The sequence below is a fragment of the Canis aureus genome, chromosome 1, assembly GCF_053574225.1.
Source record: "Canis aureus isolate CA01 chromosome 1, VMU_Caureus_v.1.0, whole genome shotgun sequence".
NCBI lineage: Eukaryota > Metazoa > Chordata > Mammalia > Carnivora > Canidae > Canis > Canis aureus.
In genome coordinates this window covers 57,746,504-57,760,370 of record NC_135611.1, presented here as the reverse complement: position 1 = coordinate 57,760,370, position 13,867 = coordinate 57,746,504, and the positions used below count along the sequence as shown (strand labels likewise).

Genomic DNA, 13,867 nt, shown 5'->3' with positions numbered 1-13,867 from the left:
TGGTCCAGCCTGACAAAGAGGACCAAGAGGTCTAGAGGAAAAGATATTTCAAAATGTGGATAGACACTAATCTACAAAGGCCTGTATATCCTACTAGCAAAATGCACACGTATTGCATGTGTATGAGACAGAAATGTATATGCCAGTATGTTCGTTACCAATGAATTGGCCTTGGTAATCATGTGCTGTTTTATAGACTAAAAGCCGACCACCCTTTAGAAGATGGAATGAAGACTTGCAGAAACTCATTCTACTGTGCCTCTCTGGGTCCCCTATGAGGACGGAAAACTTAGTTCGTTTTCAAGGTCCTTAAACTCAGGACTTTCATGTTGGACTCAAAACAAAAACAAAAACAAAAAACAGAGAAACCCAGACCGTTTGTAAAGAAAAGAGAAAAAGAATACGTGTAAGGATATTTCTCAGAGGTACTGAATGAGAGTCCAAACAGCTTTACTTTGATAGTGATAAATGTGTATGCTTGAGCCCTGGGTCTTTTCTTACGCCCTCTCTAGGAGCCGCCTTATTTCCCTTTCCTGGTTACTTCTTCAGGTCTTAAGCACTGCAATCAGTTACTGCAAACTAAACCTTTTCCCTCTAAATAAAGATATTCCAACCCCCTAGAATGAGACAATCCTTCCTCTCCTTTGTTCTTCTTCCATGTGATCTTGAACAAAAGGTAGAGAATATACTGCACTTGCTCCATCCTCTTATTTTGTAATGAGGGAGGACTGGATAGAGGATGAAAATACGGGGCTCCCCATTCTGGCTCAAGCCTACCTACCAGTTCTTGGTGAGCGAAGTTATTTCTGGTCTGAGTTCAACTAGCTTCTGCTTCACTTCTCTGCAAGGCTGAGATCCTAATAGTAGCAACTAATTGAGGAGGATTTTATTTGCTAAATGCTTAACGGGATTCTAGTTTGGGTTTTCTTGCTAACTCAGATCATGTTTTAAAAGGAAAGCTTTTGGGATGCCCAGGTGACTCAGCAGTTGAGTGTCTAGCCTTTGGTTCAGGGTGTGATCCTGGAGTCCTGGAATCGAGTCCTGCATCAGGCTCCCTGCATGGAGCCTGCTTCTCCCTCTCCCTGTGTCTCTACTGTTCTCTCTCTGTGTCTCTCATGAATAAATAAATAGAATCTTTAAAAAAATTAAAACTAAATAAATAAATAAAAGGAAAGCTTTTGCTTTCCTCATGACACTTTCACGGGTAAATGCAGACAAACGTAAACGCCGATGGATTTTGTTTGAATGTACACTTACATTAAAATACGTACCTATTAAATATTGCTTACTCATCAGAAAAAAATAATATCGTATCTCCAGCCAGAAATAACAAGTGTATTGAAAATATAATGGAAACATTTAGATAGAATGCTCATTAAAAAAAAAATACGTGGTTCATGTTTAAGACACCCCAAGGAGCTTACCTTATAAAGAATTGAGTCACAAACACAGAAAATGTCAATGATAACAGGGTTTTCGAGCAGGGGAAGAAGATGATCAGGCATTCCTTGCCAAAAGTGTAGTAAGAAATGCTGGATCTAGTTATAAAGCAAAAAGCATATACATTAAGATCCTTCCTTAAACACAAGCTCATAAAGAACAGGACAAGAATATGAGGAGCAAAGCATTCTTTGTCACCCTTACCTCTTCAAAGTTTCCATTAATTGCATTGTCCAGGATGCACTGGCAGTGAGTTTTATACATCATTATGAGGGTATCAACCTATTTCAAGGAAGAAAACGCTTAACCGAAGAGTCTTTTCAACCCTGCCTTCATTTATTTATTCATTCATTTGTTCATTCACTTATTCAGCATGCATTTTCTTAAGCTCCTTTTATGTACCGGGCATTGTGCTCCATGTCGAGGAACCAAAAACAAAGGCACAGTCCTTATTTCCAGGAGCTTACTGCTTGTGAAAGGAGAAAGGCAAGCAAACAGACAATTATGGTATGACGTCCCATGAACGATGAAACAGGTGACAGTGCAGGGAGCTGGGAGCCAAACCAACGTTGTATTTTTCTACCTAAGAAGAAAATTACCTTTGGCTGCAGAAATAAACATAAAATGGTAAAGGGCATCACCTCTTCACAGAATTTTTGTATTAAGTGGGTGCTTGGGCAGTGTGGCATAGCGGTTTCCAAATCGGGTTCTATCAGCGAAAAAGGAGCACCCAGTTCCCTGCACTCCTGTGCACATGCTGCTCTGTCTCTGAACCCTAAGCTTTTTCTCTTTAAGCAGGGTATGAATCATATATTACCCACATGGCATTAAGAGGATTAAATAAGATTTGGTGCACATAGAGCAGGGCCTGATACACAGTAAGATCCTACTAGCTATTACCTGAAATTAGTAATATCAAATGACTTGTAAATTTACCCAAAAAAGATTTAAATAGTGTCTATTATGCAGGGAGCGGGGGGTGTCTCTGTTTCCATGTTACCACAGACATTTGGATAGCATAGCTAAAAAGTTGTAAACATATTCTAAAATTTGCAATGGATTAGAACTAAATAGTGTTTTAACAAATTAGTAATATTCAAATCCAAATGTATTTTATAAGCTAGAAATATGACTCCCTGTTGCCAGCTGTATAGTCTAAGTGAATGAGAACATGGCTCAGGGGTTACAGGTGTGAGCTTTGCCCATGGACTACTACCTGGATTGAATACACAGCTCTGATCTGCCACTTACTAGCTATTTGATGTCAAGCAAGCTACATTAACATTTGCGTGTTTTAAATTCTTCATCTGGAAAACAGAGATGATAATAACAGTAAGTTTCTAATAGGGCTGTTATGAAGACTAAACAAAGTAACACGTGCAGAGTGGTTGGAATAATCCATAATACATGTTGACCGCTGGAGCTATTTTTATCCTGACAGTAACTAGGGTAGTGATGGTGACAGGGGTGTCTTAGTCTAACCCTCTGCTCTCCAGCCTCTATTCTTACAGCCTAGTGACAGCACACATCTTTGTGCTTTAGCTCAAGGCTGTATCACAGTGACGTGCAAATTACTAACCTCCCTGCAAGGAGGTAAGGCACCTCTAGCAGAATATATCACCATTGGTGCAACCGAGACATGCTCTAGAGTTTAGGCAATGATATTATATTTTTAGAAAGGTTGCCAAGACATATTTTTTAAAATAAGGATAAGGACAGTATGAAAAATAGAAAGGAATTCATAACTGCTGTCAAAAATTAGCCCTTTGATTCCTGAAACCTACCGAAGTACAAGGAAGCTTCTATCCTCACAGGCATTTCCATATATTTATACTCATTGATATACAAATCAGCAAAAGTTTTTAATCTATTGTTGCTCCATTTGCTTATTTAATATTTACACGGTCTTAGGACAATAATTTTTTATTGTAGCATACTTTTACTTCTAAACATAATTATGCCCACTGTTCTGAGACCAGACACCATGGTTATAGAGGGCAGGAGCAGAGGCGAAGTTTATCTCGAGAAAAGTTCTTGAGTATGTGGTGAGGCATGGCAACTGCCTTGAGTGACATGATGATGAGGCAGAAAGTGGCCCCAGCCCCCACCTCACTGGGATCCACTTCTCACTGGGAAGTCCCATCCTTTCTGCTTCAAAAAGGCAGATGCCTAAAGTGCTTAACTTCAGCCTCACCCTTCTTGCTAGAAACTGCCAAGTTACCTGGGGAACTTGGCTACTGGCTACGAAGGTAAAAAGCAGGGTCCAGCTATCTTCAAGGGACAAAGAGAAGTGTTTGTCCCTAGCGCTCATGATGAGAACCACTGGGAATGAACTCAGAAACCAGGTGTTACTTAAGCATCCTGATATCTGAGTAAGAAATGATCTCCAGACCAGTTTCCAGTGGACAGGTAAGGAATTCCTTGGAGACTAGTAGAGAAACTGCAATAAACTAATGGAACGTGTCCTCACTTCTCCTTTTCCCTTTGTTGCCCTCCCTGTCCCTCTCTCTCAGAGGGCATATTTACATAGCAAACATCATGATTTGTTTGCATGTAAGCAATTGTCTCCACAAAGGGGACCCAACCATGCCCTCCCGAAAGAACCATGTTCCCTAGAGTGCCACTGATTTCCACAGGCTTCCCCACAGACTGCTACATGTCAGCATGTCCTGGAGATGTCTCAAATCTGAAGTCATAATATCACATATTATCTATAAGGTAAAAAAAAAAAAGATGTGATAACCTTGAGAAATGTGATGGGAGAGGAGAATAGTAGAAAGTCGACATATTCAGGAGACTTGCTTGGAATCAGCATCTGAGAATTATATTCAATATTTTGCCTGTTCTTAACAGGAAGAGTAGATCCTCAGAATGAACCCTGGAAGCTACTGTGCATCTCTACTTATTTGCCAATAGATCTTTTTATCAATGTGTTATTTTACTGCCAGTTTCCACAGAAAGCCCACTGCTAATCAGTTGGACATTAGTTACTCATATTCCCCTGAGGTGCTGTCTTTGCACCTCAAGAATATGAACTGACTTAACATATATTAAAGATATTTTCCTTAAGGGGCCCCCGGGGTGGCACAGTTGGTTAAATGTCCTACTCTTGGTTTCCTCTCAGGTCATGATCTCAGAGCTATGAGATCAGTTTGAGACTGGCCCTACTATGGGCTCCCTGCTCAGCTCCGAGTCTTCTTAAGATTTTTCCTCCTTCTCTCTTTGCCCCTCCTGCTGCTCATGTGCTTTCTCTCTCTCTAAAGTGAGTAAATAAATCTTTAAAAAAATATTTTCCTTAAATACTAATAAAAAACTAACTTCAGTTGAAAGAAGAATGTAGAAATCATTATGCCTTGGCTTAATACTAATAGCAGGAGCTATTAGTTATTCAGTAGATACTAAGCAAATGAATTTAGAAGTTCAGAAATACAGGATTTACTCTTAGATTTTACATATAAGCATTGAAAAGTCACACTGAGGTTTATGTATAAAGTGAATCCTATGAAACTATTTATTTCTTAACTTTTAAAAAAATTGCAAATACAGGGAGCACACAATTTTCTAATGGAAAGGAATCTTTGTCAACTTCTAGTATAGTCCTTGCATTCATCTAGGTATCTCCCCCTCAATTCTTGGAACAAATTCTGTCTTAGAGATGTGCCTAATGACTATTTACTAAAATTACACAGAGTTAATAAAAAAATAAAGCTTATAATTAAAGAAACCACATGTGATAGACACATTCTAGTCTTTTCTTCCGTGATACTGAGTTTTAAATAAAAAATCATCTTTGGTCTTTTGAGATTTCTTTTACCAACTTCTGATTACATACTATCATGCAGATGGTAAATAATTAATTGGAAAGTGTTTAATCAATGTTAGTAAACATTTGTCCCTCCTATAAATCAGTCAATTACGTTTGATTATGCATATTTCTGACTGCTTCCTGCAAGTGCCATCAGATTCCCAGCAAACTGAGATATGGAACCAACATATCAGAAAATCAATAGAGAAGTATCTTTAATTGATACCTTGTCTTTAGAAATGCATCCTTGGTACACGAGGTGTTGTGCACTAGGGAATTCTGGAAGAAGCGTTCCAGTTTTTGAGCTTAGTGAATATTTACGTGTGAAGCCACCCTATAATTAGAAAAATATGAAGAAGTCATTATCAACTAGTTGGCTCCAAACTATATTTCTAATATAATAAAAACCCATACAATTTCATTCTTCTTCATTCTGCAAACCATGACAAATTAGGAGATTTGGGTAAATTGTTTAGATCATTCAACTGAATAAGCAAGACATGTCAGTAGAATTATTGTTTCCAAACCACAAATAATTTCATTGTCAGGATATGTTTCCTATTACTTTGTATTTTAGTTTTGAATATTTGTCAGTTTGCATAGCTTTTAGAAATTTAATTTTAGTTCACATTTGTTAGTGGCATAAGTTTCGTGATATCCACTTTTAGAACTGTTGAAATTATTTTAACTATAAGAGGATCAAGAATTGCCAAATCCATTGATGGATTACCAAGTCATTTGTGGATTAAGTAAACAAGATAATAAGAAGTTAACTAATTTGTGGAGTGTCAGAAATAATTAGTGGTAGAATTGTGAGTGGAGTCTAAATCTTGTTTCCCAAATTAGTACCATGGCCTTTCTAATCTCAACCTTCCCCCACCCTAAATTTGGATATATGTTCTTCTTTTGAATCCCTTGAGGGAAAGTGCACCTTTAGTAGTTTTCAGAAAATTAGAAAAGATGACAAACAAAAAATAACATGTAACTCTGCAGGGTTGATGTACCTAAAAAAAAAAAAAAATCCACACAGAATCGGAGAATGTATATTTGTGACAGAATCAGAGCCTCAGCAAATCAGTCTCCTCAAGTCATAACTGATTGTTCCTGGCCTTCAAAGAAAGTTTTAACAAACTTGTTTGTAATCAAAAGTTTGGGAAAAGAATGAAATTGTGACTATGGAAGAGGAAGTAAGGTATTCCTGGTAAAGACAAAATTTCATTCTTTCCCATGGTTTTCCTAGATTTTCTTCCAGAGTTTTTGTGTTTCTTTGTCTGTCTCTGTCATAGTGAACATTTATTACTTATATAGGTTGGGTTCCTACCCTGTCTTACCATTCCCAACCTTTGTAGAATTACAGACTTACATGACAAATCAGAAAGATCTTTTCAGTCTTTAAAGAACATATTTTAGATATTTTTCCTATTGACTGATTAAAAGTACAATAGAAATCAATTTCTTTCAGGTTAGGTTTTAGTTTTCATTCTTGCTGTCCTTTATTTTCAAGTATGGATAGAGAAGAATTATTCTGATTAAATAATTTTTAAGAAAATGATAAAGAACTACTATGTACATGATTAACTATCATAAGCGATATATTAGCACAGTTAATCCCACTCTATTTAATCAGTCTTAATAATTCAAGATACGCTTCAAAGATTTTTAATCCTTGGATTTATCATTTATGAGCATGAACTATCATTGTGCTGTCAAAGAATGGTAGTGTCAATAAATTGGGAAAATAATAGAATGCAAAAAAATAAAGAATTTAATTTTAAAGAGAAGAAAAAGTATTTGGCAAAATATGAAACTAATACTTGATAGATTAAACATAACAAAAAATACACTCAAATTCTAATTTTAGGAAAGTTTGTACTTTTTCTTATACCTTTTCTCATGGGTGGAAGTCATGTTTACTCATCCCAAGAAGTAATTTAGTGAGATTGGAAAAAAGAGAGAAACAGAAACAAACAAAAAAAGTCAATATATAGTGTTGTCTTAAATCTAAGTTAGGAATATGAGAATAGTCTCATTTCCATTAACAAATATAATTAGTAATAAAAAATCTTTCCTCAAAAGGGGTAAAAAATAGGCTCAGAAGATTTTTAATAAGTAAATTTTATCAAGCATTCAGGAAACCGGTATTTTCAAACTTAAAAGATTTTTTTCCGGACAGTGTAAAACAGGAAGCTCATCCCAATTCATTTGAAAACGTTTATGCCAAAGCTGAACAAGGACAAGAAAAGAAAGAAACATCATAGGCCAATCTTGGTTATTATCATATTTGAAACAGTACCAAACAAAATATTAGCAAACCAAACCCAGCAATCTTTAAGAACTATCATAACCAAGTTAGGCTTAAAATCACACTGACAGAAGAATAAAAGGGGAATAGAGAATACCATATATAATTATTTCAACTGATACAGGAAAAGCATTTGTCAAAAATTCAACTACTATTCACTTCTCTCTCTCTCTTTCTGCCTGTCTATGCTAGAAACAGAAGAAAATTTCCTTAATCATTCAATAATCAAAATATATAAAAACTATCAAAATCTCAAATCAATAATCTAAATGAACAACTTAAGGAACTAAGAAAGAACACACTAAACCCAAAGTGGGCAGAAGATAGGAGGATAAATAGATGAAATAGAGAATACATAAACAACAAAGAAAATCAATGACAAAGTTTAGTTCTTTAAAAAGCTCAAAATTGACAAATAGGTAGATTGACTTAAAGAAAGATTAGAGGAGACTCAAATGACTAAAATAAAAAATGAAAAACTACTGAATCTACTGAGAAAATATTTTGAGAGTACATGAACAACTGTACATCAACGAGCTGGACAATCTAGATGAAGTGGATAAACTCCTAGAAATACAAATTCTACCAATATTGAATCACAAAAAAGAGAGATTATATGAATCAATCTATAACCAGTAAGGAAATTGAATCAGTATTCAAAAATCTGACAAAGAAAGGCCCTGATCCTAACAGCCTCACTAGTGAATTGTACCAAACATATAAAAAAGAAATAACATGAATCTTTCTTGAAGTTTTCCCAAAAATTGAGGAAGAGGGAACACTTTCTAACTCATTCAATGAGGCCAAAATGATCTTGATCCCAAAGTCAGACAAGGGCACCACAAGAAAAACGACAACAAAAACAACCACAAAAACAGACCAATACACTTCATGAAGATTCCCGCATAAATCCTCAGCAAAATACTAACAAAGTTAACTCAGAACATATTAAAAAGACTATATACCATGACCAGTGAGATTTACTCTTTGAATGCAAGGATGGTTTGACACAAAAATCAATCAGTGTAATATACCACCTTAACAGATTAAGAGGAATAAACACATGATTATTTCAATTGCTGAATTCGACAAAGTTTGACACACTTTGATAATAATAATAATCAACAAACTAGGAATAGAAGTACAGTACCTCAATGTAATAAAAGCTATATGAAAAACCCACAGTGAACATCATATTAAATGGTGAAAGATTGAAAGTATTTCCTTTAAGATCAGGAAAAAGGCAAGAATGCCCACTTTCACACTTCTATTCAACAAAGTTCTGGAAGTCCTAGCCATAACATTTAGGCAAGAAAAAGAAATAAAATGCATCCAAATTGGAAAGGAAGAAGTAAAATTATCTCTGTTTGCAGATGATATGATTTTATATGTAGAAAACCAGAGAGATTCCATAGAAAAATCCTGTTAGAGGGACGCCTGGGTGGCTCAGTGGTTGCATGCCTGCCTTTGGCTCAGGGTGTGATCCCAAGATCCAGGATCGAGTCCCACATTGAGCTCCCTGCAAGGAGCCTGTTTCTCCCTCTGCCTGTGTCTCTGCCTTTCTCTCATTCTGTATCTCTCATGAATAAATAAATAAAATCTTTAAAAAAAAGAAAAACCCTGTTAGAAATACTAAGTGAATTTAGCAGAGTAACAGGATACAGTCAACATGAAAAGAATCTGAAAAGAATTTAAAAAACAATTTTATTTACAATAGCATCAAAAACAATAAAATACATGGGAATTAAGAAGGTGATAGACCTGTATAATTGAAATTACAAAACAATGCTCAAAGAAATTAAAACATAAATAAGAAGACATCCTATGCTCATGAATTGGAAAACTTATTGTTAAGATGTCAATAGTACCTAAAGCAACCCATGGACTCAATGCAAAATCCCAAAGGTTTTCGCAGAAATAGAAAAGTACATCCTAAAATTCACATGGAATTTCAAGAGACCCCAAATAGTAAATATAACCTGGAAAAAGAACCACATTGGAGAATTCACATTTCCTGATTTCAAAACTTCAAAAGAAACTAGAGCTGACACAAAGATATGCATATAGATCAGTGGAACAAAATAGAACACCCAGAAATAAACTCTCACAAAAACTGGTAAGTGATTTTTGACAACGTGCCAATGACATTCAATGAGGAAAAAGCAGTATTTTCCACAAATGGTGCTAGAAATACTGGAAATTCTCATGTAAAAAATGGAGATAGGCCTTTCCCTAATACCATGAAAAAATTAACTCAAAATGAGTCAAATATCTAAAGTATCATACCTAAACTATATTACACTTAGAAGAAAATATAGGGCAAAATCCTCATAACATTAGATTTGTCAATGATTTCTTAGATATGACAACAAAAACAAAAATAGACAAATTGGACTGCATAAAAATTAGAAACTTTGTGCATCAAAGAACACTGTCAGCAGAGTAAAAAGGCAATCAATGCAATATAAGAAGGTATTCTCAAAGCATATGTTTAATATGGGATTAATATCCAGGACATAAAAAAATTTGTAAAACTTAAAAACAAGACAAACAATCTGCTTTAAAAATGGACAAAGGACTTGAATAGATACTTCTCTAAAGAAGATATGTATTAATCAACAAGCATATGAAATTATATTCAACACTACTAATCATCAGGTAAATATAAACTGAAGATACCACTTCACCCTCGTTAGGATGACCAGTACTAAACAAACAAACAAACAAACAAACAAAAACCAGAAAATAACAAATGTTAATGAGGATGTGTATGATTATGTGCTGTTGGTAGAAATGTAAAATGGTATAGTTGCTGTGTAAAACGGTATGCTGGTTCCTCAGAAAATTAAATAAGGAATTACTATATGATGCAGTAATTCCTCTTTTGGGTATATGTCCAAAATAATTGAAAGCAGGGTCTTAAAGAGATATTTGTATACGTATGTTCACAGCAGTATTATTCAATCCAAGTGTCCACTGACAGACTAATAAATAAAATGTATATACATGCAACGGAATATTACTCGGCCTTTAAAAAGAAGGAAACTCTGACACATGCTACAACATGAATGAACCTGGAGGAATGATCTAAGTAAAATAAGGCACACAAAAACACAAACACTATGTGATTCCACATATATGAGGTACCTAGAGGAGTCCTAATTATAGAGACACAAGTAAAATGGTAGTTTTCAGGGGTTGGGGGGAAAGGGAAAGGAGGAGTTATTGTTAAAGAGCATAGCGTTTCAGTTTTGCAAGATTAAAAGAGTTCTGGAGATGGATGGTGGTTACAGTTGCACAATAATATGAATGTATTTAATATCATTGAGCTGTGTACTTGAAAACAATTAAGATAGTCAATTTTGTTATGTGTATTTTACAATAAAAAAATTCAAAAAATTGCAGATGAGATAAGGACTTAAGTGTTAGAGTAACTTTCTACTTTTGGAAGAATATATAGAAAAATATTTTAGTATCTGTACTATACACAGATTTTTAAAAACAAGATACAAAAAAAAAACCCACTAACCATAAAATTAAAAACTATCTTCATTGAAAAACATTTTAGGATGTTGAACCATACCACCAACCAGATCAAGTTATTTACAACATATAACCTAGAAGATATTAGTATCTAGACTATATAAAGAACTCCTAAGAATAAAATATTTTTAAAGATTTTATTTATGTACTCATGAGAGACACAGAAAGAGAGGCAGAGACACAGGCAGAGGGAGGAGAAGCAGCCTCCATGCAAGGAGCCCAACGCGGGACTTGATCCCAGGAATCCAGAATCACACCCTGAGCCAAAGGCAGATGCTCAATTACTGAGCCACCCAGGTGTCCCCTAAGAATCAAGTAAGAATCAGATTTTTAAAATAGAAAAATTATGTGAATTGAGCAAATATTTCATGGAAGAGAACTAGCCAATAAAAATTCAAAAATATGCAAGCCTACCTTTTTGATGTAGTTATTAAAAACAATTTTCAAATGAAAATCAGAGGTGCCATTTTATACCATGGGATTGGCAAGAAATAAAATGTCATTCAAGGCCAAGTATCAGTGAGAAAGTGGAACAAAAGGCATGCTCACACACAACTGGACAGACAGAAATTAATGCAACCATTTTGGAAAACAACTTGATCTTAACCAGTCAAGTCACACATAAGCATACCCTAGAACCTAGAATTCCACTTCTGCACATGTGTACCTGGAGGACATTCATAGGAATACTGTTTTTCAGCAAAGAATAAATAAATAAATAAATAAATAAATAAATAAATAAATCCATCAAGAACGGAATGAATAAACGCATTGTGATATTTTCATACAGTGGAATATTATAAGCAGTACAAATAAAGGTGTTAAAACTACATATACAGCAACATTGATGAATCACAAAATCTAATGCTGAGAGAAACCAGAAAGTCATCAAAAAATGAATCCATTCTATGTAGGGTAAATAATAAACAATGCATTGGTAATAATAAACTGGGCAGTAATGAACAATACATAGACCTATCCACCACTTATAAGTAGACAGCTCAGTGGTATGAAGTGCATTCATATTATTCTGTAGCCATAACCACATTGTTTAGGTATATATTCATAAACAATCAACTTTAAGGAAAAATGAAAAGAATGATTAACACCCAATGGTGGAGAGAGGTAACTTTTTCTAGGCAGGGAGTGAGATCTGATCCGGGTAGGGGTACAGAGAACTTCTTTCTGTTAAACTGTGTGGTAGGTCTTGAGTTTTTAATCTTATGGTTATTTTTTAAATGCATGTGTTATGAACAATATACTTCCCAATAAAAAAATGTTAGAGTGCTAAGGAAACACATATTAAAGAACAAAGTATGTTATATGTCTTTTATTTAAATATCTATTTGAAACTCTCATCTTGATAAATAGTAGTTTTGTGTAATAGAAATATATGACCACATGTGGAACACCAACAGGAAGCAAAAATGCCCACAGAAAAATTTTTTGATTAAACATGTTGGATACGTTAACAATCATGTGCAAAGTTGGGACAAATCAAATAATAATATGCTTGTGTAGAACATGTGGCACAAAAAAGAAAGGAATGACTGATAAGCTGGGGGGGGGAAGCAAAACATGATCATCTTAATTACACTAATATGTTTGCAATTTTAATTGCACTAAAATTGGTGCCAGGTCATAGGCCAGCTACGGAGGTCCTGGGGTGTGTGTTGGGTGGGGGAGGGTTCCCCTCATCTGATGACTTCAGTACTCTTGAGTAAACTATTAAAAATCTTATTTCCAAAAGAAAACAAGAAGAAACCTACAGAAGAGAAACAATATGATTAGAAGGCAAGAGAGTCTGATTTATGAGGAAAGATTAAAGGCTTTAAGCAGCACAGTTTGGCTAAGTGATGACTAAAAGAGAGCATGATAACACTCTGCAAATATTTGCAAAGCATATACCAAGGAGGGAGGATTTGTTATTTATCTTGGTACAAAGTTGTTAAACTGGCCATGAATGGTCCATGCTAAGGAGGAGGAAATTCAGGCTATCGGGGATACTTCCTGGTTGAAATGTACAAAATCAAGGGCCTGACTCCCTAAGAAATAATGGCAACTTCACAACTAGAGCTAGTTAAAACAAAATTCGGCTCACACTAGGAGATTCACAGGAAAAGAAAGGCTCTCTTTGATCAGGACAAGGTATTGAGAGTAGGTTTTGTTAGTTTTACTCCTGAGGATTAAAGGACTCTGAAACATTCTCTAAGACATTTCTGAAATTTGAACCACTACACTGACGAATAAAAATGTAAAATAATCGAAATTCATACCCCTAACGGATAATTACTCTTACCATCCTCTTCCTGTCTTTTTTGCTTTGCTTTTCTTGATTTTTTTTACCATCCTCTTCCTGTCTTTTTTGTTTTGCTTTTCTTGTTTTTTTTTTCATTTTTTCTTTTATATTACAAACTATTTAAAACTTGAAAAAGGTGTAGGTAAAAAGTAATAAAAAGTCATGTACTAACTAGCCTGGTTGAGACATTACATATTTGAAATATTGAAGCAGACTCTGTAGCCCTCCTAATCTTCTTCCCTTCCTTCCCCACAAGAACTAATGTTCTTCATTTAGTTTATATCATTCCTATTGAACCTCTAAAAACTTATCTCCTATGTAAATGCGCTTAAGCAATATATGCTATTGCTTTAAAACTGGTACCACACAGCATATAGTCTACATTTAATGAGTTTTTTTCATTCAACTGTAGATTTTTAAGATGAATCTAATTTGATTCTTATCCTATAGTATATTCATTTCCAAAGCACTGTAGTAT

General features: G+C 34.9%; 1 protein-coding gene across 1 annotated transcript in view; it reads right to left on the bottom strand.

Moving 5' to 3' along the window:
- RFX6 (regulatory factor X6) overlaps positions 1-13,867 on the bottom strand; it is a 55,311-nt gene that overhangs the window by 17,090 nt on the left and 24,354 nt on the right. Inside the window, exons 7-9 of the mRNA XM_077900753.1 lie at positions 5,472-5,579; positions 1,645-1,722; positions 1,425-1,538 (exon numbers count right to left, since the gene is read on the bottom strand). Coding sequence (XP_077756879.1) covers positions 1,425-1,538; positions 1,645-1,722; positions 5,472-5,579 — 300 coding nt within the window. The remainder of the gene's footprint in view (positions 1-1,424; positions 1,539-1,644; positions 1,723-5,471; positions 5,580-13,867) is intronic.